The sequence below is a fragment of the Notamacropus eugenii genome, chromosome 6, assembly GCF_028372415.1.
Source record: "Notamacropus eugenii isolate mMacEug1 chromosome 6, mMacEug1.pri_v2, whole genome shotgun sequence".
Classification (NCBI taxonomy): domain Eukaryota; kingdom Metazoa; phylum Chordata; class Mammalia; order Diprotodontia; family Macropodidae; genus Notamacropus; species Notamacropus eugenii.
This window is the reverse complement of record NC_092877.1, coordinates 207,121,251-207,145,391: the sequence shown is the minus strand read 5'-3', so window position 1 is coordinate 207,145,391 and position 24,141 is coordinate 207,121,251. Positions and strand designations below refer to the sequence as shown.

The window sequence follows — 24,141 nt, the reverse complement described above, 5'->3', positions numbered from 1 at the left end:
TCAAATAAATGGAGGGGCAGGATAGAGGGAAATATAGTTAGTCTTTCACAACGTGACTGTTATGGACGTATTTTGCATTACTACACATGTATAGCCTATATTAAATTACTTGCCTTCTCAATGAGGGTGAGTGAGAAGGGAGGAAGGGAGAGAATGTGGAACTCAAAGTTTTAAAAATGAGTATTTTAAAAAATTATGTCTAATTTATAGTCTAAATTATGACTTCACATCTATGATTGATAGAATTTTGCTTGCCTTCTCAAGGGGTGGGGGGATAGCAAGAGGGAGGGAAAGAGTTTGGAACTCAAAATTTTAAAAAGTGAATGTTAAAAACTTTTAAAATGTAATTGAGAAATATTTGATAAAATAAAAATATATAAAAAGAATATAAGCTCCTTCAAGGTAAGAACTGTTTTGATCTTTTTGTATTTCCAGAACTTTGCATAGTTTCTGGTACATAGTAAGTACTTAAATAGAAAGAAAGGAAACAAGAATTTATTAAGCACCTACTATGTGCCAGGTACTGTGCTATGTACTTTATAAATATCTCATTTGGTCTTGACAACAACCTTGGGAATGAAGTAGTTATATTATCCTCATAAAATGAGGATAAAACAGTTGAGGAAACTGAGGCAAACATATTAAGTGACTTGCTCAGGGTCGCACAACTAGTAAGTATTTGAGACTGGATTTGAGCTAATGTCTTCCTGACTTCAAGGTCTAGCATTCGATCCACTAAGAAGAAAAAAACAACTAAAATACCTACTATGTACAATAATATATGCAATGTTTAGTCCAAGCATCACCCATTTCTCTGCTGAGAGGAGGGCAGTATATTTCATTACCTGTTTTCCATGATTGGTTATGTCTTAGAGTTTGGTTTCCTTTTATAAATGTACTTTTCATTTAGGTTATTATAATCATTTCCTGTGTTCTTTTGGTTTCACTTATTTCACTCAGAATTGGTTCAATATAATTCTTCCTATACTCCTTTAAATTTCTCATTTTTTAGTGCACCATAATAATTTCATCACACTCATGTATATACTTGTTTAGCTATTTCTGAATCGATAGGTACCCCATCTTGTTTCCTCTTCTTTGCTACTACAAAGAGTTTGTAATGAATATTTTGCTCTATATCATATCTTTCTGTCTTTGAGCCCCTTGGGGTTAAAAGTCTAATAATAATTCCCTTATTTTACAGATGAAAAATCAAGACCCAAAAAATTATAAAATGAATATGTGAATTTTACATGTCTCATTCATGGCTTTTCACTCTTCTGGTTGTTCTACCTTTCCAGTCTTACTAATATTTCCTTTCTCGGTCCATCCAAACTGGGATTCTTGTCCTTCGTCACACAATAGTCATCCCATCCAACATGTCAGTTCATCCCCAGGTTGTCTCTTATGTCTGAAATGTGCTCCTTTCATCTCCTCCACCTTCTAGATGCCCCTAGCTAGATGCCCCTAACTTCTAATTGCTCCCCACCAAATCAAGTCGAATTTATTTAACATGGATCATATATCTATACTTACCTTGTAAATATTAATGTGAGTACATATTGTCTCTCCCTATAGAACATTTGGTTTACATCTTTATATTCTTCCTGTGCCCAGCATAGCACCTGTTACACAGTAGTCACTTAGTAAATACTTGATTGGCTAATTGATTGATGGCTTTTGGTGATCCATCTAATGACATCTCCATTTTCACATTATCCCTAAAAGCTCTAAAAAGGCTTTAGTCCTGATTTGAGAGGAAGCAGATAACGAACTGAATCATCAAAGTGCTGCTGCCTATATATCTTGGTTTCCTGAGTCAGATTTACATGCTGGAAGTCAGCTAGCTGGGGCAGTTAGGGACAAGCACTAGTTTCAAGCAAAGCATTTTTTTCATGCCCCTCTAATCCAAGGCTATATATGTAACCTTTGTATTATATATAGAAGCTCTCTGTCTCCGTCTCTGTCTCTGTCTCTCTATATATACATATATAGTTTGTGTAAATACACAAACATACTTTAAAAGTTTGAAATACTAGTAGTTCAGTACCAGAATTCACAGATGAATGCTGCAAGACAGTACAGCAAGCCAGATCTATTGAGGGGAAAAAATTCACAAAACAAAAGGATGGTCAGGGTAAATTGACACAGGGCTGGCAGATTGGATAGAGTTAAGTGCTCCATAGGAAGAAGACATACTCCTCCCCCCAAGATGGTTAAGTTTGGTGGGTTTTTATAGGGGTCTTTATTTATAGGGGACACTGGTAGGACCAGGCATTGGGGGAAGGGAATGAGGAGACTGGTCTTAAATGATGTTAGCTGGAGGAGGTATAGCTGAGGGGCAGAAGAAAAGACTCCTGGGTAATTGGAAACTAGTTAGTATTCTAACTCCCCTTGGGTAAGAAAGAGGCTTTGGGACAATACTGCTGTTATTACTGGGGTGGGGGTGCAGTAGAGAGGGCGAAGTGTGACTCAACTAGAGAGAGTCTAAAGCTAAGTGCTTCAAAAACAGCCTGTAAATGCATTTGGGTGACGCATGAAAAGAGTAGTGTATCACTGAGCTTTGATGTGTAGGATCACTGCAAAAATGTCTTTGAATCTAATAAATCTTTAACAAATCTACCTGAGCCTTCCAGAATACTGGATTCCTCTTTTATATATTTCACACTTTTGTCTTTCAATCTACTCTGTAAGGTCTTGCTTTTGAATAAGACTACCACATCTTTTACTTGAAGAAGTAGTTAAAAGACCCATTTACCAGTCTGGCATTTCAGTGTAAGCTGCTCTTAGTGGCAATTAGCCGTGTGTCCTAGCGCCTTTGAAATCATCATCCCCATTTTAACGTTATGCAGCTATCAGTAAAACTGCCTTATGGTCAGTGATGAATCTGATGAATTTTATGCTGCTGTTGCTGCTGCTGGTGGTGTTCATATAGCTTTTGACACTCTTTGTCCAAATCGCCATCCCTCTCCTCCCAGCCCCCCCAAGCGTCTGGAATGTGCCTGAGAGGTGTCAGACCAATGTCTTTGAAAACTGAGTTGTCTTTCTGGCCTAATGATTTGAATGTCACCCCTTTCCAGACTACAATCAAGCTTTCAGGTCTAGTTGTTCGTGTTCATGTTCAACTCCCTTTGGGGTTTTTTTTGGCAAAGATACTGGAGAGGTTTGCCATTTCCTTCTCCAGCTCATTTTACAAATGAGAAATTGAGACAAATAGGATTAAGTGACTTGCCCAGGGTCATACAAATAGTCAGTATCTGAGGCCAGATTTTAACTCACAGAGATGAGTCTTCCTGACTTCAGGCCTGGCATTCTATCCACTATACCATCTAGCTACCCTCAGTTCTAGACTCACCTATTATTAATTAACAATAGTTCACATTTCTGTAGCACCTTAAGGTTTACAAAATGTCCTCAAGCTGACTCTGTAATATAGGTTTTGAGCAAATTATACCCATTTCATTGATGAGGATATGAAAACTGAGGAGCTGAGAGGCTGAGTGACTTGCCTAAAGTCATAAAGGCATGAAATGCCAGAGCAGCCATTTGAACCCAGCCCTTTTGACAAGTTTAAGGCTCTTCTTTCTACCTCATGTTATTCTTTCTTTCAACAAAGTTATTGAGTTTAGTAATAGAGAGAAGTAGTCTAGTTTTATCTCTTTATAGATGAGGGAACTGATGTCCAGACAGCTAATTTGTTTATGGTCCTACAGGTAGTAAGTTGTCAGGACTAGGATTCAGGTCTGTTGGTTCTCAAGAAGGAAGAAAGGGTGGTGAGGGGGATGGATATAGAGAGGGAGGGATAGAGAGGAGAGAAGGAGGGAGCAATGAAAAAAGGAAGTTAGGAAGGGAGGGAGGGGAAGAGGGAAAAAGGGGGATAAGAAGTAGGGAGGAATGGAAGGAAAGAAGAAAGGGAAAGAGAGAGAGGTAGGGAGGAAGGAAGAAATAAAAGAAAAGAAGAAGGGCAGAAGAGAGAAAGGGAAAGGAGAGAAAGAAAAGAAGAAAAGGAGGAAGAGATAGGATGAAGAAAGAAGGAAAAGGGAGGGAGGAATGGACAGAGGGAAGAAGGAAACAAGTCTTTATTATTATGTGCCAGGTGTTGTGCTAAGAGCCGTCAGTCCAGTTCTCTTTCTACAACACCAGAAATTGCTTCCTGACTGGGTAATTATGCAGAGGTTCAAGTTTGTTAGGAAAAGACTGTGTGATATGAATGAATGAACTCATTAATTAAGAAACTATTTTTCAGTACTTATGTGCCAAGCACTGTGCTAAGGGTTAGGGATACAATTACAAAAGGGAGGGTTGTTTGTGCCCTCAAGGAACAATACAGGATGGAAACACATATGGGATAGTGATGGCCAGAGAGAAGTATTTTGGTCTCGAAAGATCTGTGAGATCAGAATAACATATTCAAGCATATAAACTGATCTTTTGAGGAGAAAAAAAAATCTGTCTTCAAATTGGAATAGATTTATATGCCTAGTATAATGGTAAATGAACTCGTCCCACTCAGGCTAATGGGAAAATCATAGGAGAAGACCTAGAAGGGAGGGCAGAGGTCACTGAGTCCAATCCTCTCATTTTATACATGAACCCCCCCCCCCACCCCCCCCCCCCCCCCCCCCACCCCCCCCCCCCCCCCCCCCCCCTAAACATCCCCCCCCCCCCCCCCCCCCCCCCCCCCCCCCCCAACCCCCCCCCCCGTACCTCCACCACCCCCCCCCCCCCCCACCCCCCCCCCCCCCACCGCCCCCCCCCCCCCCTCCCCCCCCCCCCACCCCCACCCCCCCCCCCCCCCCCCCCCCCCCCCCCCCCCCCCCCCACACCCCCCCCCCCCCCCCCCCCCCCCCCCCCCCCAAGCATTCCTGACTGTGAGCCCAGCCCTTTATCTATTTTACCAAATAGGAAACTGAGTTCAAAATAAAATTATGACTCATTGAAGATCTTGTCCTTGACATCTTGGAGGGAGAAACAAATAAGCAACAGGTAAAAGTTACAGAGAAACTCATTGAGGTTTGGTATAAAGAAAAACTTGTTAACAATTAGGATTAACTGTGAGTGGAAAGGGCCTCCTTGGAGAGGTAATTGGTTCTTCCTGCTTGGGGATCTTCAAGGAAATGCTGGATGAGCATTTGTCACATATACTGTAGTGGAAATTTTTGTTTGACTGTCTTAGTTGTAGATCCGTAGTTAGAAATCAGTTCTCCTGGCTTCCACTCCCAGACTCTTTTCACTAGAACATACTGAATCTCATTTCATTCTGCATTACATAGTGGAAAACATGTTAAACTAGGAGTCAGAAGATCTGAATTCAAATCCTGACTGTCACTTAACACCCCTGGGCCTCAATTTCCTCCTCTGTAAAATGAATGTGTTGGCTTAGATAATTTCTAAAGTCTCTTTTAGCTTTAGATTTATCTTCCCTTTTCTTTCTTTTTAAAAATTTATTTTTTATGTTTATTCTGAACTTACTAAATTCCAAATAGAATGAACATTTTCATTGGCATAGTAGAATATGAAAAGATTGTATATAAAAGTACAGTCCCTTAGTATATCCAGGTTTTCTTTTTAATTATCTAATAAACATCAATTTATAGCAATAACACTAAAGCCATCCTGCTTATTTGGCCTTCTTTCTAGCCGCCCTTCTGTTCTTTTTTCTCCATTAAAAAAAAAATGAAAGAAGGTTATGATGCCACAGTCATAGTGACAGGCAACAGAGGAGTGGTTTGTTTGGTCCTGAGTCCTATAGATACATGCTGTCCAAGCAAAGAGTGCTTACGTTGAGCCAGTAGAAAACTCTGGATGAGTATTACTTTTGCTTTCCTATTTCATAACACAGGTGCACCTTGGTCCCAAACAGAATGCAATAAAATGTATTTTCTAGGTTTTATGGCTTCTAATCTATTATCTTGTGCTATTGCGATAACAGCTGGCAAAGTTTCTGATTCAGCTGGTGGGAGATATTGGAAATCCTTCAGTGTTATGGCTAGTGATTTAGTGAACGTAGTGTTTGTATTCTGACTATATTATTGGGTTTATCAGCTTATCAAAATGCAGTGGGTTTTCTTATATCTTGAACAGTGGGTCCAAGTGCTTTAAGAGAGGTAGTAACAGTATTGCAAAACTTAGTGTATATTCTAAATGTCTTCTTTTCTTTTTCCTATAAGAAGCTTATTTCCTTTTTTTTGCTGTCAGCCTCAGAGTTTGTTCTAAGAAAGACAAAGGAAATTAGGTTGTTTGCATGGTTATTTTTCACCAGCGGGCAGAGCATGGAGGAGGAGTTTCAGTCAAAGCTTATCTGCCTTTGGATTTTGGTATAAAAACATGGTTTTTATACCCTTTCAACAGGGGCTTATGTCACTCCATCTTCATTTCATCTCTGGACAGAGGAAATACCTCTTCTACAGACCACCCCCTTCCTACCCCTATTTGGGGTATTTAAACAAACTTGAGTAGAGCAATAGGCTACCCTACTTTAGATTAAATTCCTTTTAATTTGGGTGGGGGCTTATCTGGTTAAGGAAAGTCACATTATCTGTAATGTCTTTTTTGGAGGAATTTCTGAGTTCAGCAAATAAACACTACAAGGATCTCAGGTGTGTGGAGCTTGAAGGATCCTCAGCTTATCTGTAGATTGGTGGTTTTTGTTCTTCGTTGTCCAAGAGGATCAAAATGACATCACTATGCTAGGGTCGAGTTTCAAAGTGTCTGACTGTGTCTGATCAGACCAAGGTGATTAGGATTCCCAGGTCAGTCAAGCCTCCTCTGGATAGTAAGGAAGCTCAAACAGATCAAGGTGGTTGGTAAGGTTGTTAGCCATTCTATTTTTACAATTTTCAAAATTATTTCACTGCTTATATGAGAGGCAATGTGATGTGGAGAGAGTTCTGGACTACAAATTTGGGAATTCATTGCATGGGTACTAATTGAATCCATGGTAGCTGAAGGAATCACTAAGAAAGAGAGAGTATATTGAGAGAAGAAAGAGGACCTAGGACAGAATCCTTGGGTGCATTTATACATAGGAGGAAGAACATGGATGATGTCAGCAAATAAGAAAGAAGAATGTTTCTATAGGAAGAGAAGCAGTTTCTCATGAAAACTGAGAGAGGAGAGAGTATCCAAGAGGTGGGGGTGGTCAACAGTGTCAGTTGCTACAGAAAGGACCTTGAATGCTGAGCTGAAGCCTTTTTGGAAGGCACATTTTGGAAGGCACAAGGGAGCCATTTAAGATTGTTGAGTCCTATAGAGGTAAGGTATAGGGTATGTTTGACTTTGCAAAGCAGTAATGGGGAAAATTAATCTGGTGAGAGTGTTGTTTCAATGCACACCACTTGGGAGATGGTCCCACCTCTGAGAAATACCGGAATACTGAAGAAAGAGGGACAGCTCACATCAACACAGTTGTAAATAGGTTTTATTTATTATTTATTATTACTATTCAATAATACTATTCACATAGCATTAGTCATGAGACCAGTTCTGGGCGGCAGCAGGACAGAATGGTGGATCTCCATACTAACCCCATGGCAGGCCAGATGTTGTAAAGAAACAAAGCAAAGAAGGGAGAGTGCTAAGAATGGTCACATGGGTGGTCACATGTAAATTTTCCCATGGGAACTGTTTTACTGTTGACAATAACCATGATGCCATAGGCCATGTTCTCAGGCTCTTGTTCCCATAGTACAAGTGTATACAGAATAGATTGAAAGGGGCAGAGAAACTAGTTAGGAATCTATCATAATAGTTAAAGCATGAGATGACAAGGGCCTAAAATAGGGTTTTGGCTATGGGACTAAAAAGTTTAAAAAAAAAAAAAAGAGATGCAAAGGCTGTTTTTGAGAAAGAACTGATAGAACTGAAAGTTATTTTGATATAAAGGGCAAGGCGGTCTAATATTTTGTGCTTTGGTTACTGGAAAAATATTTCAATTCTTTGACTGCAGTGGATCTCATTGATATGGTTACTCCTTTCAGGGGTGCACATCAGAATTACGTTCACCTTTTTGTCCCCTGTATCTCAATTCTTGTCCAGCACCTTTCTGCAGATCTGTTGATATTCTGTGGGTATACAGTGCTTACCTTGCAATCTCAGGAAATGCTGAGTATAATCCACCTCTTTTCCATTCATACAACCCCTTGATGATACCATTTATGTCACTTCTTGACTGAATACCATTTTGTGACTGGTAATGGTAAGAAATGGTAAGAAAAGAGGAGCCAGTTTGAGGGAAAGATGATAAGATGATGAGTTTAGTTTTAGATCTGTTGATTTAGACATCCAGAATAGTGCAAATACAGAAGTGGTCTCTTTGAATCTTGGGAGAAAGGTAAAGATTAGAGGTATAGATTTTGAGTAATTGAGTGCCTTAAATATCATTTGTTATGGTTCAGTTGTTTTTCAGTCATGTCTGACTCTTCTTCTCACCATTTAGGGTTTTCTTGGCAAAGATACTGGAGTGGTTTGCCATTTCCTTTTCCAGATAAGGAAACTGAGACCAACAGGGTTAAGCAACTTGCCCAGGGTCACACAGTGAGGCCAGATTTGAACTCAGAAAGATGAATCTTCTTAACTCCAGGCCTAATATTCTATTCACTGTGCCACCTAGAAGAGGCAATTAAAAAATGTTGAATTGACTTGAATTAATATGAAAACGACAGTTGGGAAACATGGGAATTAATGGAACAGAGAGCCCAGAATGGGGAGAAACAGGACTGAAAGCTACAACTTGCAGAATGCCTGCATTTAGGGAAACTGAAGTAGAAATAGACTTGGGGAAATACAGAGAAGAAGCCATTAGAAAGATACACACACACATATATACATATACATATGTGCTAATATGTATATATGTATATATATGTAAATGTAAGTGTAGATGGTATAAAATCTTGAAAGGCCTAAAAAAAAAAAAAGAGAGCTTGAGGAATGGATAACATTTTAAAAACATTTTATTTAATGGATAACGTTTTCAAAGATCACAGGGCTTAGATGCCTTCCTCTAATCTCCTCTCTTCCCCAAAATATTTCTGTATATACAGTTATCGTCAGTTGAAAGGGTGGGGATTGAGATGGGATGATAAAAGCATCAAACCTTGCATATAGGTCAAGGAGCATAATGGAGAAAAGAAATCACACTAATAAAAGGACATAATTAGCAGGTCATAGGAGGATAGCAATGATGAGGACAGAAGATAGCTAGGTCATAGGAGGATAGTGACTTCACTGGTATAGGATAGGTCAACATTATAATTTTAGAAAGTTGCCTAAAACACTAAGAAATTAAGGGACTTGCCCAGATCCACATAGTATTATTTGAAGCAAGACTTGTGCTCAATTCTTCTTGCCTCCCAGTCTGGCTCTCTTATCTACTATGTTACACTGCCTTTCATCTAGGAGGTCACAGATTTTATCTATGTATATGTGAATGTATGTGTGTGCATATGCACACATATGTATATATGCATATACACACATGTACACACATTTATGTGTGTGTGTATGTATGCATATATATGTATATATAAATTTCAGTAGAGTGATGGTAGAGAAGTCAAATTATAAAGAGATAGGGAATAAATCAGACAACAAAGAACTTGAGGTGGTATGTGTCATCCTAAAAAGAGTTGCCAGTGAATCTAAGGGGACGCAAAGGATACAAGCTGGAATCAATCAATCAATAAACTTTTATTAGGCATCTGCTATCTGTTAGACACTGTGATAAGCTCTGAGAATACAAATATGAAAATAAAAGATAGTCCCTGCCCACAAGGAGTTTACAGTCTAGTGGTGGAAGACAATATACTATAGGAAGCTGTAAAGAGAAGGGGAGAGGAAGGGAAAAGGATAAGATGGAGAGACATAGTGGAGAAGTCAATCAGAGAAGACCCAAAATAGTACAACCAGCTGAAAAATGAGGTCAAGTAATGGATTTTTGTTTCTTGAGATTCAGAAAGCCTGTGAACATTTGAAAATGGAAGAGAGGGAGCCACTGGAGAAGGAGGAAAGGGTGTTATTCTAGATGGGGAAGATATGCTTTAGTAACTGAAGGGTCAATTACAGAAATGCTCAGAGAAAATAAGAAGATACAAGTGGAAGGATCAATTCTGAAAAGAATGGGGAGTTGAACTTCTTTAGACAGGTAGAAATAGAGGAGGACTGTGTGTACAGACATCTTCAGAAGAGGAGAAGAGATTCAATAATGATGTTCATGCTGTATGATCTTGATCGTTTCAGAAAGTGGGTAGAAGAAAGGTCATCAGCTGAGAGCTAATAAAGAGAAGGACAGGAATTTGAGGGGAAAATGTTTGGAACAGTGTCTACAGCGAGAGTGCCAGGGAATCAATAAATAAGTTGTGAAGTCAGGCATTAACAAAGTCTCATATCTGTCATGATACAGTCAAATAGACAGTATAGTTAAGTAGATTCATAGCTGGTTGAACAGTCATGTCCAAAGAGTGCTGATTAATAATATATTGATGATGTCAAACTAGAGAATTGTAGATTGGCATGATAATGTGCTCTGTCCTTGGCATTTCTTTTTTGGCATTTGACAATGACTTGGAGGAAGAAATGGAAGGCATATGACCAAAACCCCCAAAACAACTGGGAGGGATGACAAATACCATAGATGATATAATAAAAATAAAAATAATGACTGGAATCCTGGGCCCTAAGCAACCAGATGAAATTTGTCAGGGGGATGTGTAGAGTATTGGACTTGGGTTAGAAAACAAAACAAAACTCGATTGCTCAAGTACTGAATGGAAGCTATTAACAGCAAGCACAGCATTATAGTGAACAATTCATGTAGCCATGAACCATGTGCTTTAGTAGATGGCCAACTCAATAAGATTCAACTAAGGTACCTTGGATAGGATCTGGGATTGCAACTGAATCTTAGAGTGTTGTCTGGTGTACTGAGAGGTTAAGTCTAAGGTCATAAGCAGGTTCTTTTAGTCATTTTTCAGTTGTGTCCATACCCTCATGTCCAATCCCCATTTTGGGTTTTCTTGGCGAAGATACTGGAGGAGTTTGCCATTTCCTTCTCCAGCTCATTTTACAGATGAGGAAACTGAGGGAAACAGGGTTAAGTGACTTGTCCAGGGTCACACTGCTAGAAAGTGTCTGAGGCTGGATTTGAACTCAAGAAAATGATTCTTTATGATTTAGACCCAGTGTTTTATCCACTGTGTCATCATGCAGCAAGTATCGTTGGAGAAAGAACTTAAACCAATGTCTTCTTGACTACAAGGCTGGTCCTTTATTATGACACGCTGTCTCTCAATGCTGCCTTAGCCTATAGTGCTTGGCATATACTGTCCAAAACAAAAGACATACAATGGCACTCAGTGCTGGTGAAACAGAAACAATAGCAATGGGTTTACTTCTGGTTATCACATTTGAAGGTTGATAGTGGCAAGCTGGAGGCCTTTGAGAGGAGGATGACCAGGATGATGCAAGTCTGGAATTCTTGTGATGTGTGGAACAGTTAAAAGACTATAACATAGGATATGTTATGGTAATGTATTGAATACTTATATGAGAAAAGAGGTCAGAAATAGGATCAATGAATGGGTCATGTTGCATGCTAGGAAATTTAGGCTCAATGTCAGGAAACATTTTTCTAATGATTGGAACTATTTAAAAACCAAATTATCTGCCTCCAAAATATTGAGTTTCCTTTTTATTTTATTCCTATTTATTATTTAATTTATTTCTTTTTATTTCCTTTTACTATAAAGAAAGGGATTTTCTAGAAAGGATTTCCAGTCAAGTAGGAATTGGACTGAGCCCTGTCCATATTCTTTTATTCTGGAAGAGATGATAACTTTCTTCAAATTGTAGGTCAGTGAACTTTAATTCTGCTCCCTGGCAAAATTATAGAACATATTATTAGTGGGGTTGTTTGTCATAGTCTGACACAGTTTTCTTTTTTTGACAGGGTTTCTAAACTGGTAGATCAGAGCAATGCTACAGACTTACTAACTTAAAGTTTTTGACAAAGTACCTCATGTTATCTTTGTAGACAAGGAAAAGAGAAATAGTAGAGCTATAGATATTCAGAACCAGTTGGATGAATTGACCCAAAGAGTAATCAATGGACCAATGTTGACCTGGAAAGAGGTGTTCAGTGAAGGGCCTCATGGTTATTATACATCACATGCTGTTCAATACTTTTTTTAATCAATAACTTGAATGATAGAATGCAAGGTATCTTCCTGAAATTTGCAAATGGCACAAAACTGAGGACAGAGTTGGGGGGAGTACATTGCAGCTATATAAGAATATAATATAATACATAATAATATAAGAATGTGGGCTGCTTGAGGACTATTGATTGTTGCCTTTATGTCCTAACATATAACTGGTACATAATAGGTATTTCATAAATGTGTGTTGGTTTGGATTGGAAAGAAAGACTTATTCTCCCTCTGTAATTCTATCTGCCACCACCCCCTCACTTTTTGTCTTTTTGAATCTACCTTTCATCTTAACTCTACTGAGTTATTTTCTCAGAGGTTGCCAGTGACATATACATCACTAAAGTCAAAGACTGATTTTTCATTCCTCATCATACTTGACTTCTCTACAGTATTGAATACTGTTAATTAAGTTCTCCTCGGCGTTCTTTTCTCCCTTGGCTTCTGAGGCAAACATACTCCTGGTTCTTCTACATTGCTAACTACTATTTCTTTGTCTCTTTCACTGGAGCCTCTTTTTTCTGACCTCTTAATGCTGATGTTTCCCCCAGATTCTGGGTCCTGTACTGGCTTTCTATTCTTCTCACTTCAGCTCTATCCTTTGGAAACATTATTCTCTCTCAAGTTTTCACACATCATCTTTATGCAGCTGTCTCTCAGATCTAGATCTCTACCCCTTTGTCGGGAGTTCACACACACACACACACACACACACACACACACACACACACATTTCCAACTGCCTGTTGACTGTCTTCACCTGGATATCTCACTAATACCTCAAACTTCTCCCTCAACATCTTTACCTCTTCCTCAATTTTTCTATTTCCATTGATGGTACCACCAATTTTGTTAAAAAGTCTTAAAATCTCAAAGCAATCTTTGAGGGAATTCTGGGTCATAAGAGCAACAAGGTGGATTAGACGTTTTCTCTGATTACCACAACTTCTCAAACCTCTCCAAAACAGAAATTATATGCTAAAGATAAAGCTGTTTCCGTGGTCTAGGACAACCAGAATCTGAAAGGTTAAAAAAACACAATCCTAAATCCAAGAACTGAAGCTTATTAATCCTGAGGCACTTAGCACCCCTTTTCCACTTCCTATGCTGTTGGCAGCAAGACCACACTAGTAGATCCAAGAACACTGGCAACCCAAGATCACATCAAAACCCATCCCTGCACCCCATTCCACCCCTCCCTTATTCCTTGTCCACAGAGAGCTTGGCTCCAAGCCGTGGAAGTTTGCTTAGGCCTTGACAAGCAGCTTGGCTGCTTACTTCAGGAGCAAAAGCCTGCCAGGCACTGCAGTCAGAAAGCATTACTACTGCAAAGCTCTGGACTGCTGGTGCCAGGGAAAACAGACTCTAAATTGATGGTGCTGGGCCAGAGACATAAGGAACAAAGGGACAGATCGCCAAGACAGAATACCAGGACAGAGAGCTGTGCAGCACTCCACCAACCATGAGGGAAAGAGTATGCACCCAGCTATGGCCAATTCTGACTACCCAAAAGTCAACTGAGGCAGAGACCTAGGCTGGTGAACCATAAATTGCCCAGTATGGGAGGAAGCTGAGACTCTTTGAGATCCAACCCCCAAGGAAACTACAGTCAGAGGAGAGGGAGTCAGGAAATAAGTGATAAGGAAAATAGAGGGGGGAAAAGAGTGAAAGTACCAAAAATTTCAGGAAGGGGGAAATTCAAAGATCTTGAATATAAACAGATAAATCACCACGAAAAGAAAGTGATTGTAGAAGGAAATATGGTCTCCAGACCTAGTAAACTAATTCAGGTATCTGAATAAATAGTAAAAGAAACAAAAAGGAAAATGATCCCACACTTCATAAGACAGAGGATCCTGCAGAATTTGAAAAGAATATGGAACCACCGCATATTTTTCCTGAGTAGTTTAAAAAAGAAATGAAAATTTTGAGTGCAGAGTTTGTCCTGTGCAACAATTTTAGAAGTTTACTGCATAAAGAAGAGAAGAATATCCTATGTCTTGACAATAAAGAAGCTCTATCTTTTGTCTTATCAGCAACTTTCTTTAAAATACTAGAAAGCATGGACTTTATTCATGATCTTAAGAACTAAGACAATGATTTTTACTCACTGGGGACCCATATAAGGAAAGTCTAAGAAAAGTCAGTCTTTCTTTTCTACAGATGGAGTTCCCATAGGCTCTAAAGTTACATGAGATCCTCAGTCATATCAAGCTTGTACATTAAATTATACTAAACTTATAGTGACTACCAATGAACTAAATAACAGTATACATAGTTTTTAACATTAGAAATATTTGTTGTATTTTATCCCATACTTCCATTCATTTCCCCCATATCAATTTTTCTCCTCTCACTTTCTAATTGCCCATTACGTTGAATCCTATGGAGCACAAAGAGAAAATACTGCAAGATATTTTTCCTTAAAATTGTTTTCAATAGCAAAATAAAAATCAATTAATGTAAAAGAAAAAGACCAGAATACATAGTTTGATCTGCAATGGCAAGCCTCGCCAAAGAAATAAAAGAGAAAACAATAGATTTGGAATATAAATACACAGAACTGAAGGCAACTTAGGAGAAGAGAAGCTAAACTCTACCTCCTCCAAAACCAATAACCTTAAATAAAAATATACCTGCTATGCAAGCAAAAGATGCTGAACCTGAAGCCAGGATGAGCAAAGACAACCTAAAGATCATAAGTTTGCCAGAAGAACACAAGACAAAAAAACTTAACACCCTAATGAAGGAAATCATAGAAGGGAACTACCCAGAACTTCTTCCTAAACATGGAAAATCTAATTCAAATTGAAAGAATTCACAGATCACTTCCAGAAAAACTAAGGCAAAACAAAATACCTGGGGCTGTCAACTCCAAGACACACAGTGGTTAAATTGAACAGTTTAATTCAGAAACAACAAGTTCTGCAAGCCATTAGGAGAAAGACCTTACTAATACAAGACTATTCCATACCAATTAGGAAAAGGTGCTCAGAAAGCTGCCCAGGGTACTTGTCCTACAAATCAGAACTTAACCATACAGGACAAAAATGGGCATTCAAAAATGAAGAAAAGTTGGAAAAGTTTTGAATAAGAAAACCAGAAGAGATTATTTGCTTCTTGGAGGTTGGTAGAGACTGACAAAGATCAGGAGAAGGTGATAGTGTTTGAAGGTATGAAATTCCATTGAGGTTAGATTGTTGAATGAAAATAGCTAGAGAAGGACATGGAAGTGACAAGTGGGGAGACTCAAGAAGTCTGCCTACTCCTCCACTGTTCCCTTAGTAGGGGCTAAAGGAATGAAAAGAGATGTGGCTAGTACTGGAGAGGGTTGTTAGAGATGAGAAGTCCTCAGGGGAAGGACAACTTTCAATTGATATAAGGAGTATAATAACAGTGGTCATACTTTTAGAGGCCCAGTAAAAAGTGTCAAATCTGGAAACTTGCACTCATTTATTGAGGTTCTATGAAGACCTGGTTGGAGGAGGTCATGCAGAGGGAAGAAACTAAGTGAATATTTTGCTTGTGTCAGTGAAGAAATGGCCTTAATAATCTAAATGAAGTTAATGAAATTATGAAGATATAACTAATGAACCAAAAATGTACATAATTGCTTTCTCTTGAGAAGGAAAAACATTTTTTGATTTTTCTTTTGTAAATCATCAATAAGGTGACTGTATTTGAAGCAGGAGAAACAGATCAAGGTTAGATTTCACAAACATATAATTTCACAGACATACAATTTTATAGCCTTATAACAAGAGTGCTATTGGTAAACCTGAGAAAGACAAGGTTGATCTAATTCCATTTTTTTGATGTGGTATGTCATTGCCTAAAGGGCAAATTTACACATCTTTTCTACAGATTTCTATTATCACAGAGAACCATATTTGTAACTGGTACTTCTTTTACGGTATTGTCAAAATAGGGGAAAACATTGGTGTAAACTTCTATTAAGTTATAAAATCTAAGAGTAGTAGGACATGAATATTTTATGTACCTCAACTTTGGGGCTTCCCAGCCAGGAGACTGGAATCTGCTCGTGAATCTCCAAGCTGCTTACCATTGACCCTCAGATCTCCTTTCCTTGCCATAATTTGTCGGGAATAACTTTTTGGGAATGAAAAAAGCAGCAATGGCAACTCTTTATCCCTCTCACAAGCTTCATATTCAATCATCCATCCATCCATCCATCCATCCATCCATCCATCCATCCATCCATCCATCCATCTATCCAGTCAGTCAGCCAGCCACCCAGTCACCAAAAATAATAGATTACCTTTTTATAGTTTAGAAAACAATTCAATCACAGCAAATTATTTTTACTATGAAATGTTTGCTAAATAATTCCCACATGTAGAAAATCTTGTTTAGTGCTAGTAAAGATGCAAAGTTTAGATAAGAAAATCCCTGTCCTCAAAAAGTTTACATTCTACTGACTGGGGTTAAGTGGAGAGGGAAACACCAAATGCACGTATAAATAAATACAAATATGTACAAATAATATTAGTAAGAGAGAAGGCTCTAGCAAATGGGGAAGAGAGTGAATCATGAAGAGCCTTTTGTAGGAGATGTCACTTGAGCTGGGCCTTGGAAGAAGCTAGGAATTCTAAAAGGGTGAATTGAGTAAGGAGTGTATTCCAGGTATGGGAAACAACCCAAGGAATCATGGAGAGATGGGAGGGACAGCAGGCAGACCATTTTTGCTCAAACCCAAAATTCATGCAATTGGAGCCATATTGTGAAAGGCATTAAATCTCTAACAGAGAATTTGCATGTCATCCTAATGGCAATAAGGAGCCACTCTTATTTTTTGAGCAGGGAATCATTTCAACAGCTCTGTAGAAGATGCATTAGAAAGAAGAGAATGAAATTAAGACCAGTTAGGAGGCTTTTACAGTAGTTTAAAATGGAAATCTTGCCATTTTTCTACCAGAAGCAAAGAGATGATAAGGGCTTGAATGGACCCTGGGTGTAGAGAGAAGGGAATGAATGCAATGAAGATTATGGAATTGGAATCAACAGAATTTCCTAAGTAATTAGACTCAGGAAGATACACAGATGGAAAAAGGAAAGAAGGCACTAATGTTTAAATGTGGGGAAACTGGATGCATAATGGTCTCATCAACAGACTGAAGTTAGAAGGATAGGCAGTATTAGGAAATGTCCCTGTATGTTACATTTCTTCTTCTTATTAGTAATTTGGAACCATCTTTCAAATGGTTGTTAATAGCAGTTGTTTAAATCTTTTTTCATGCCTTTTATTTTTATATCACTTTCATTTCCAAATATATACCTTTCCTGTCACTTAACCAGAACATCATTCTTTGTAACAAATGAAAGAGGGAGAGAAGAAGGGAGAGAGGAAAAAGTAGGAAAGAGAGAGATAGAGAAAGAGAAAGAATGAGAGCAAAATTAACCAATATATCATCATTGTCTAAGACTATATGCTTATTCTCCAACCCCTGCAAAGAAGGGAGGGAAGTAAAAATTCTCCTCTCTAGCACTAATTATTAATAATGTTCATCATTATTATTGCAATTAATAATTCTAATTATACAATGTTCATTTTTTGAAGGGTGGGGCATTATTCTTTCCATTTACATTGTTGTAATATTATTTCTTTGTATCAGTCCACATCATCTTTGCATTCTTCATATTTATTCTTACTTATAGCACAAAGCTTTCCAGTGGAATTTTATTCATGTATGGTCACGTAGCACAATTTATTTAGTCCTTCCCCAATTAAATGGACATTGACTTCATTTTTAGTTTTTTGCTACTACAAAAAAGTGCTATAAATGTCTTGGTATATGTAGGACCTTTCTATTTTTTGCTATCTTGGGGAATATGCATAGTAGTAGGGTCTCTGGGTCAAAGGGTACAGACATTTCAGCAGTATAGTGTGCAATTTTTAAAAAAAAGATGTTTGTTCATATTTTTGATCACTTATCTATTGGGGAATGGCTCTTGTTCTTATGCATTTGTGTTCATTCCAGTATCTAAGATATTGGTTCTGTGTCATAGCGATTTAATGCAATTTTCCTAAATCAATAATTGCTTTTAATTCTACCTATATTGACTTTGTTCATGTAAATTTTGCTTTTCCCTTTTGTGATCATCTTTATTCCTTTTCTTATCCATAGTTGTAAGAAGTACTTTTATTTGTTTTCTCCAGGTTCTTTTTTTCATCGTATGAGTTTTTATATTTGTCAGATAACCATTTGCAACTTATTGTGATGTATGGTGTGAGGTGCCAGTTGAAACCTATTTTTTGCCAAGCTGCTTTTTAGTTTTCAAAGTAGTTCTCATCTGATAGGGATTCCTTTCCCCAAATGGGTTATACTTTCACAACCTCTTCACTTTTAGCAGATGACAAGAGTCCCAGAAATGGTAGATGGCTTACCAAATGTCATATAAGTCATAAGTAACAGATTCAGTATCTGAATTGGGTTCCTCTGACTCCTAATCCAATGCTCATTGCTTCATCCTGTGACTGTGAACATGTATGTTGTTTTTCAGTCATGTCTGACTCTTTGTGATCCCATTTTGACTTTTCTTGGCAAAGATACTGGAGTGATTTGCCATTTCTTTCTCCAGTGCATGTTACACATGAAGAAACTGAGGTAAACAGGTTTAAGTGACTTGCCCAGGGTCACATAGCTAATAAATGTCTGAGGCCAATTTTGAACTCAAAATATGAGTCTTCCTGACTTCAGTCCCAGCACTCTATCCACTGGGCCACCTAGCTATGTGGGTACTACAAGCAAAATTCCAGTCTATAAAAATATTTCCAGAAATGCCCTAAATTCCACTTCTAACATTTTATCTGTAACTCAGTAATGAGAGAGCCCTCCATTGAGCCCTGCCCAATGAATGGTACTCAGAATCATAGAGTTGGCATTGAAAGTAAATCTCTGAGGTATCTGAGAGAGCACTTTATGCCAGTGGTGTTCAACTCGAACAGAATAGAGTGGAGATCCCTTCAACCTGCGTATTGACTTAGTATTGAAATGTGATATTATGTGTGTTTTATTATATATTTATTTTGCTAAATATTTCCCAGTTACAATTTAATCTAGTTCAGGCAATATTGGAGAGTGTTGTAGGCTATGTGTGTTGGGCCTCTGCTTTATACAATGTGAAATTTTGTAATGTTTCTCTACCAGAAATAAAGAGAAGTAAAGAAAAAGGTTGTAATTTTGTGTGTGTGTGTGTGTATATTGTGCATACATGTATGTATCTATGTATGTATTTATGTTGGGGAAGAAAAGTAAAATTAAAATTGTCACTAGTCTGAGAAATTTCTATTGTCTCATCTTCTAAAATGTTTTCTTGGTGTTGTTGTTCTAAAAACACATGTGCCCATCCCATCTTTGTTTTTTCCTCTTGTAGTTGGTAGCTGCCATAGTATTCATCAGCTTTGGCGTGGTGGCAGCATTCTGCTGTGCGATTGTTGATGGAGTTTTTGCAGCGCGACACATAGTGAGTACTATTTTAATAATACATCTTTGCCATCTTCCTTCTGTTCTTACATGTTTTTACAGGTAAAAATAATGGGTTTCACGTGACACAGCTCAGAATCTTTTGGTACTTGATTCTTAACATGCTTCTTTCATGCCCAGGAAAGGAAGCTTACTTGGCAAACTGGATAGAGTGTTGGACTTGGAGTCAAGACCTGAATTCAAATACAGCCTCAGATACTTGCTGGCTGAATGACCCAGGGCAAGTCACTTAACCTCTGTTTACTTAAGTTCTTTCAACTATAAGGTAGAGATAATAATAGCATTTATCTCCCAAAGTTACTAGGTGGATGAAATGAAATATCTGTAAAGTGTTTAGCATGGTGGACACTTAATGTTTGTTTCCTTCTCCCTCCCCCTTCTCCATTTTGCTAAGGAAAGTATTTGTTTGACAACAATAGTTAAAGTCCCACTGGATGAAGGCCAGGAGGAAACCTTTTTCTTCCAAGTGCTTGTAATTAGTGCCAGCAATAGCCTGGGCTTCTAAGGAAAAAATGAGAGGAAGGTAGCAGAAGATTTTCCATGGCTAATAACTTCTTACGTCAGAGTGTTGACAATATTATTTCTACACATGTCAAGCTCATGGAATGAGGAGACATCATTCAATGGAAAGATCATTGTGCATGGAGTCAAAAGACCTGGAATTCAATCATGGCTTTACTATTTATTGTAACTCTGGGTAGGTCATTTTTCACTTTAACCTCTCTAGACCTCTTTTCATCTGTAAAATGTGGGGATTGATTTCTGAGATCCATTCTACTTCTAAATTGTGTGCAACAGAGCCTATAGAACCCAACCTTGAGACTTAACCTTGATCTGGAGTCTCAAAGTCAAGCAAAGAATTAGTAGCCATCTGGTACATTTAGGTCAGTGTGCATATAATTTAGATAGCAATTATTCATTTTCCAAAATTCTGAAATGTGTAGTTTGGCTTTGCGGACAGTCCATACTCTCTGGGTAGCCCTCATTCTCTCTAATTTCCAAGGTGCTATTCATAGCAAGATCAGGACCAACCTAAGAGATCGTCAGTTAAAACCAAGGATTTTTCCAATCTCTTGTGTAGTCTTCCATCATCTATTCAAGTCTCCACATTTTCCAGATAAGGAAACTGAGGTCTAGGGAGGTGAACTGATTTGCCTAAGATCACAAAGGTCATTAACAGACTTGAATATTTCAAAATACAAGGAAGAATAATAAAGAAGATTATTTGTGAACTTTGTACATGAAACTAGTTTTAAAAATTCCCTAGAACTGTGTCCCTCTTCTAGGATAGGAGAGGCACTGTACAATTGTCATTAGTACAGGGAGCTCTGAGATGATGAAACTACCTCTATCAATGCAGATAGGGGACTTCTCTTCCACTTCCAGCCTAAAAGAATTGCCTGGGGGCATTGAAAGGTTAAGCCACTTACTTGTTCAGTGTCCTACAGCCAATATGAGTCAGAGGTGGCTCCTCAAGCCAAGTTTTTCTGACCTCAGTGCCAGGTTCTCTTTCCTCTCTTTCATGTTGCTATTTTCCTCTCCTGAACACATCAAAATTTTATTTTTTGACCAGATGTGTCATAACTCAAAGTTTTCTGTTTTCATTTTTTTAATGATAAAGAAACTAGAAGCAGGAGCTTCTATACATTCTTAATTATAAATACATGGGAACTTTAGAAGCAGTGGCCCCTTTCATTAAGAATTTGACCTTTTGGCAAATGTGTATATTAATGCATGGGCAAAGGGTGGGATGCAGGCAGTAGGGTCTTCATCCTCCACTAAAGTCTTTCTCTTTGACTTCCTGTTAGTCTGGAGGTGATCTTGGGTTCTCAAACACAATGCCAGTAAATCCTGAGCTCTAACTGGTCTTCTTAAGTTGGAAAAGTTTTACGCCTAGTCCTGGAGATGGCTAGCCATCTGTGGAGCAGGCTAGCTAAGTGTAGAGAGGCTTGTTGTCAAAAGGCTGAATTTAGGTGATGACTATTCTGGTTGTGGTGATTCATAAAACCATCAACTAAGACACTGAGAGATTCTAGGTTGACTGCACTAGTGGAAGGAACATCTGTATTGATAAAGTCACATATCTCTTCAAGCACTGAGGTGTGTTCTTCGTGTGAGAATTCATGCTGATCCCTAGTATCTATGTGAACGCTGAGCTTTCAGACTCTCACGGATGAGGGCATTTGTTTTTCCCACTTGGAAGGGGTATTATGGGCATAGAGAGAACACTGGATTTGGAATCAGGAAGACCTGCATTCAAATTGTACCTCAGACACATACTAACTGTGTGAGCTTAGGTAAGTCACTTCACCTGGGGCCTCAGTTCCCTCAATTGCAAAATAGGGATGATAGACTTAGTGACTTTTAAGGATCTTTTCCAGCTCCATGAAGTCTTAAAAATCTGTGATCTAGCTGCATGGGAAACAGAAAACTGATGATTGTATCTTTATGTCTCATCAATAATGGAATTTTCTGCTCCTTACATCTATAGTCTACTTCCTCTGTTGATAAATAAGGAATAATATATGCTTAAAATAATTTCTTCTTAAAGTACAACATGTGTGTAATGCTGAAACATCTTCAAATGCAACTTTTCCTTTTCCCCACTTTTTTTTAATTTTACCTTTTCACTTTTGAAGTCCCTACAGTCAGAATCAGTATTACCTAGTATTATGACAAACTTCTACGTACATGACCTGGCAATACAAGAAGACTTGGATAAACTTTTCTTGGTAAGAAAATTCATAGGATGACAGATCACTAGTGAATCTTCAGGGATAGTAGGTCATTGCTGCCCTTTCTCTCTCTTAATTAGAAAAAGGTTTGCAATCGTCATGTTTTCCCAGGGGCTCCAGGAAAGTGTTGATTGTTTGCTGGGTTAGCCAAAATCTGAACTACTCTTAACAATAGTTACTTACTTAATCCTTGAATCACCATCCATGACCAAATAGTATTAGCCCAAGTTTCCTACCTGGTCCCATGCCAAGAAATGGGCTGCTGTGCTCTTTGTAGATAGTTCATGTATGCTGAATGTAAACTTTTTGAAGACAAGCATTGTGTTCAACATCTTCAAATAAAGTCATTCTTTAGGGCCTCTTGGTAGTTTGGAGGTGATCTTGGGTTCTCAAAGCCAGTGTAAGTAGAGTGTGAACTCTGGCTGGTCTTCTGGAGCTATCTTTGTATCCCCAGCACTTGGTATGGTTCCTGACACGTAGTATGTACTTCATGTAACTGTTGACTGAAATCACATTGAAAATACTTGGTAAGGGCATTGAGATGGCTATTCAGATAGATTTTTTCCTTTGTACATACAGAGCAATCTTAAATAAGTTTTTAGATTTTGAAATTATTTTGCTAATTTTTAAGTTATTGAGGGCAGCAAGATACAATGAAGGAACACTAGAGAAATACATAAGGCAGTAGAGAGAGTGCTAGCTGCGTATCTCTAAGCCAGTCACTTACTTGCTGTCGGCCTCAGTTTCTTTATCTGTAAAATGAGGAAAATAATAGTACCTACCTCCCAGGATTGTTGTGAGCATCAAATGAGAAAATAATTGTAAAATGCTTTGCAAAACTTAAGGTACTACGTAAATATTGTCATAATTATTGCTATTTGACTATAGCATCAATCAGTATTAGCTGAGTTTTAGCTCCAGTTCTAACTGTGAGCTTGGGCAAATCCTTTTATGTCTGGGCCTCAGTCTACTTATCTGAATGAGATAATATTTGCAAAGCACATAGTGCAGTTCCTGGCCCAGAGCAGGCACTTAATACATGCTTTCCTCTTTATAGCTCTAATGATTTCTGATTCTATGACACAAGGAAGCAGCATGGTGTTGTGGAAAAGACCTGGGTTCACATGTACTCTCTGCCACTGACTCTCAGACCTTGGGCAAGTGACTTAACTTCTCTGCCCCATAGCTTTCTTACTGGCAAAATGAAGGCACTAGACTAGATGACTCCTTTCTAGATGTAAGTCTATGGTCCTCTAAGTTGGTCTCATCTCAGTTTTGTGATGTAGATAAGTTAATTAATTGTTCTGTGCCTCCTTTCTTCATCTGTCCAATTGCAATTATAACAACTTGCCCTGTTGACCTCATAGGATTGTGAAGATCAAATCAGCCTAATGCATGAGAAGTGCTTTGGAAAATGTAGAGATGCACAGATGTGAAGGATATACTTTTCTATGGCTAGTAAGCTTGACTGGTTACCCTGATTGTGGCTCATCTTCAGGGAGGAGCTTCCTAACTGAGGGCTGCAGTATGGGTTTTTATTGATTTATTTGTAAGGCAAACACTGGCAAACCGGGCCAACTGTATTTACAGTTTCTCCTATAAAGTTCTTTTGTTGATTCTTAAGTGCTTTTGAGGTTCATTTGCCAAAATGTAAATCTAATAGATAACTTTGAATTCTGCAAGCCTATATATTTT

At 38.3% G+C, this 24,141-nt stretch overlaps 1 protein-coding gene across 1 annotated transcript in view; it reads left to right on the top strand.

The window, feature by feature from the left end:
• Positions 1 to 24,141, top strand: part of TMEM255B (transmembrane protein 255B) — a 122,201-nt gene that overhangs the window by 42,918 nt on the left and 55,142 nt on the right. The window contains exon 4 of the mRNA XM_072621877.1: positions 19,602 to 19,691. Within this exon, the coding sequence (XP_072477978.1) occupies positions 19,602 to 19,691 (90 nt within the window). The remainder of the gene's footprint in view (positions 1 to 19,601; positions 19,692 to 24,141) is intronic.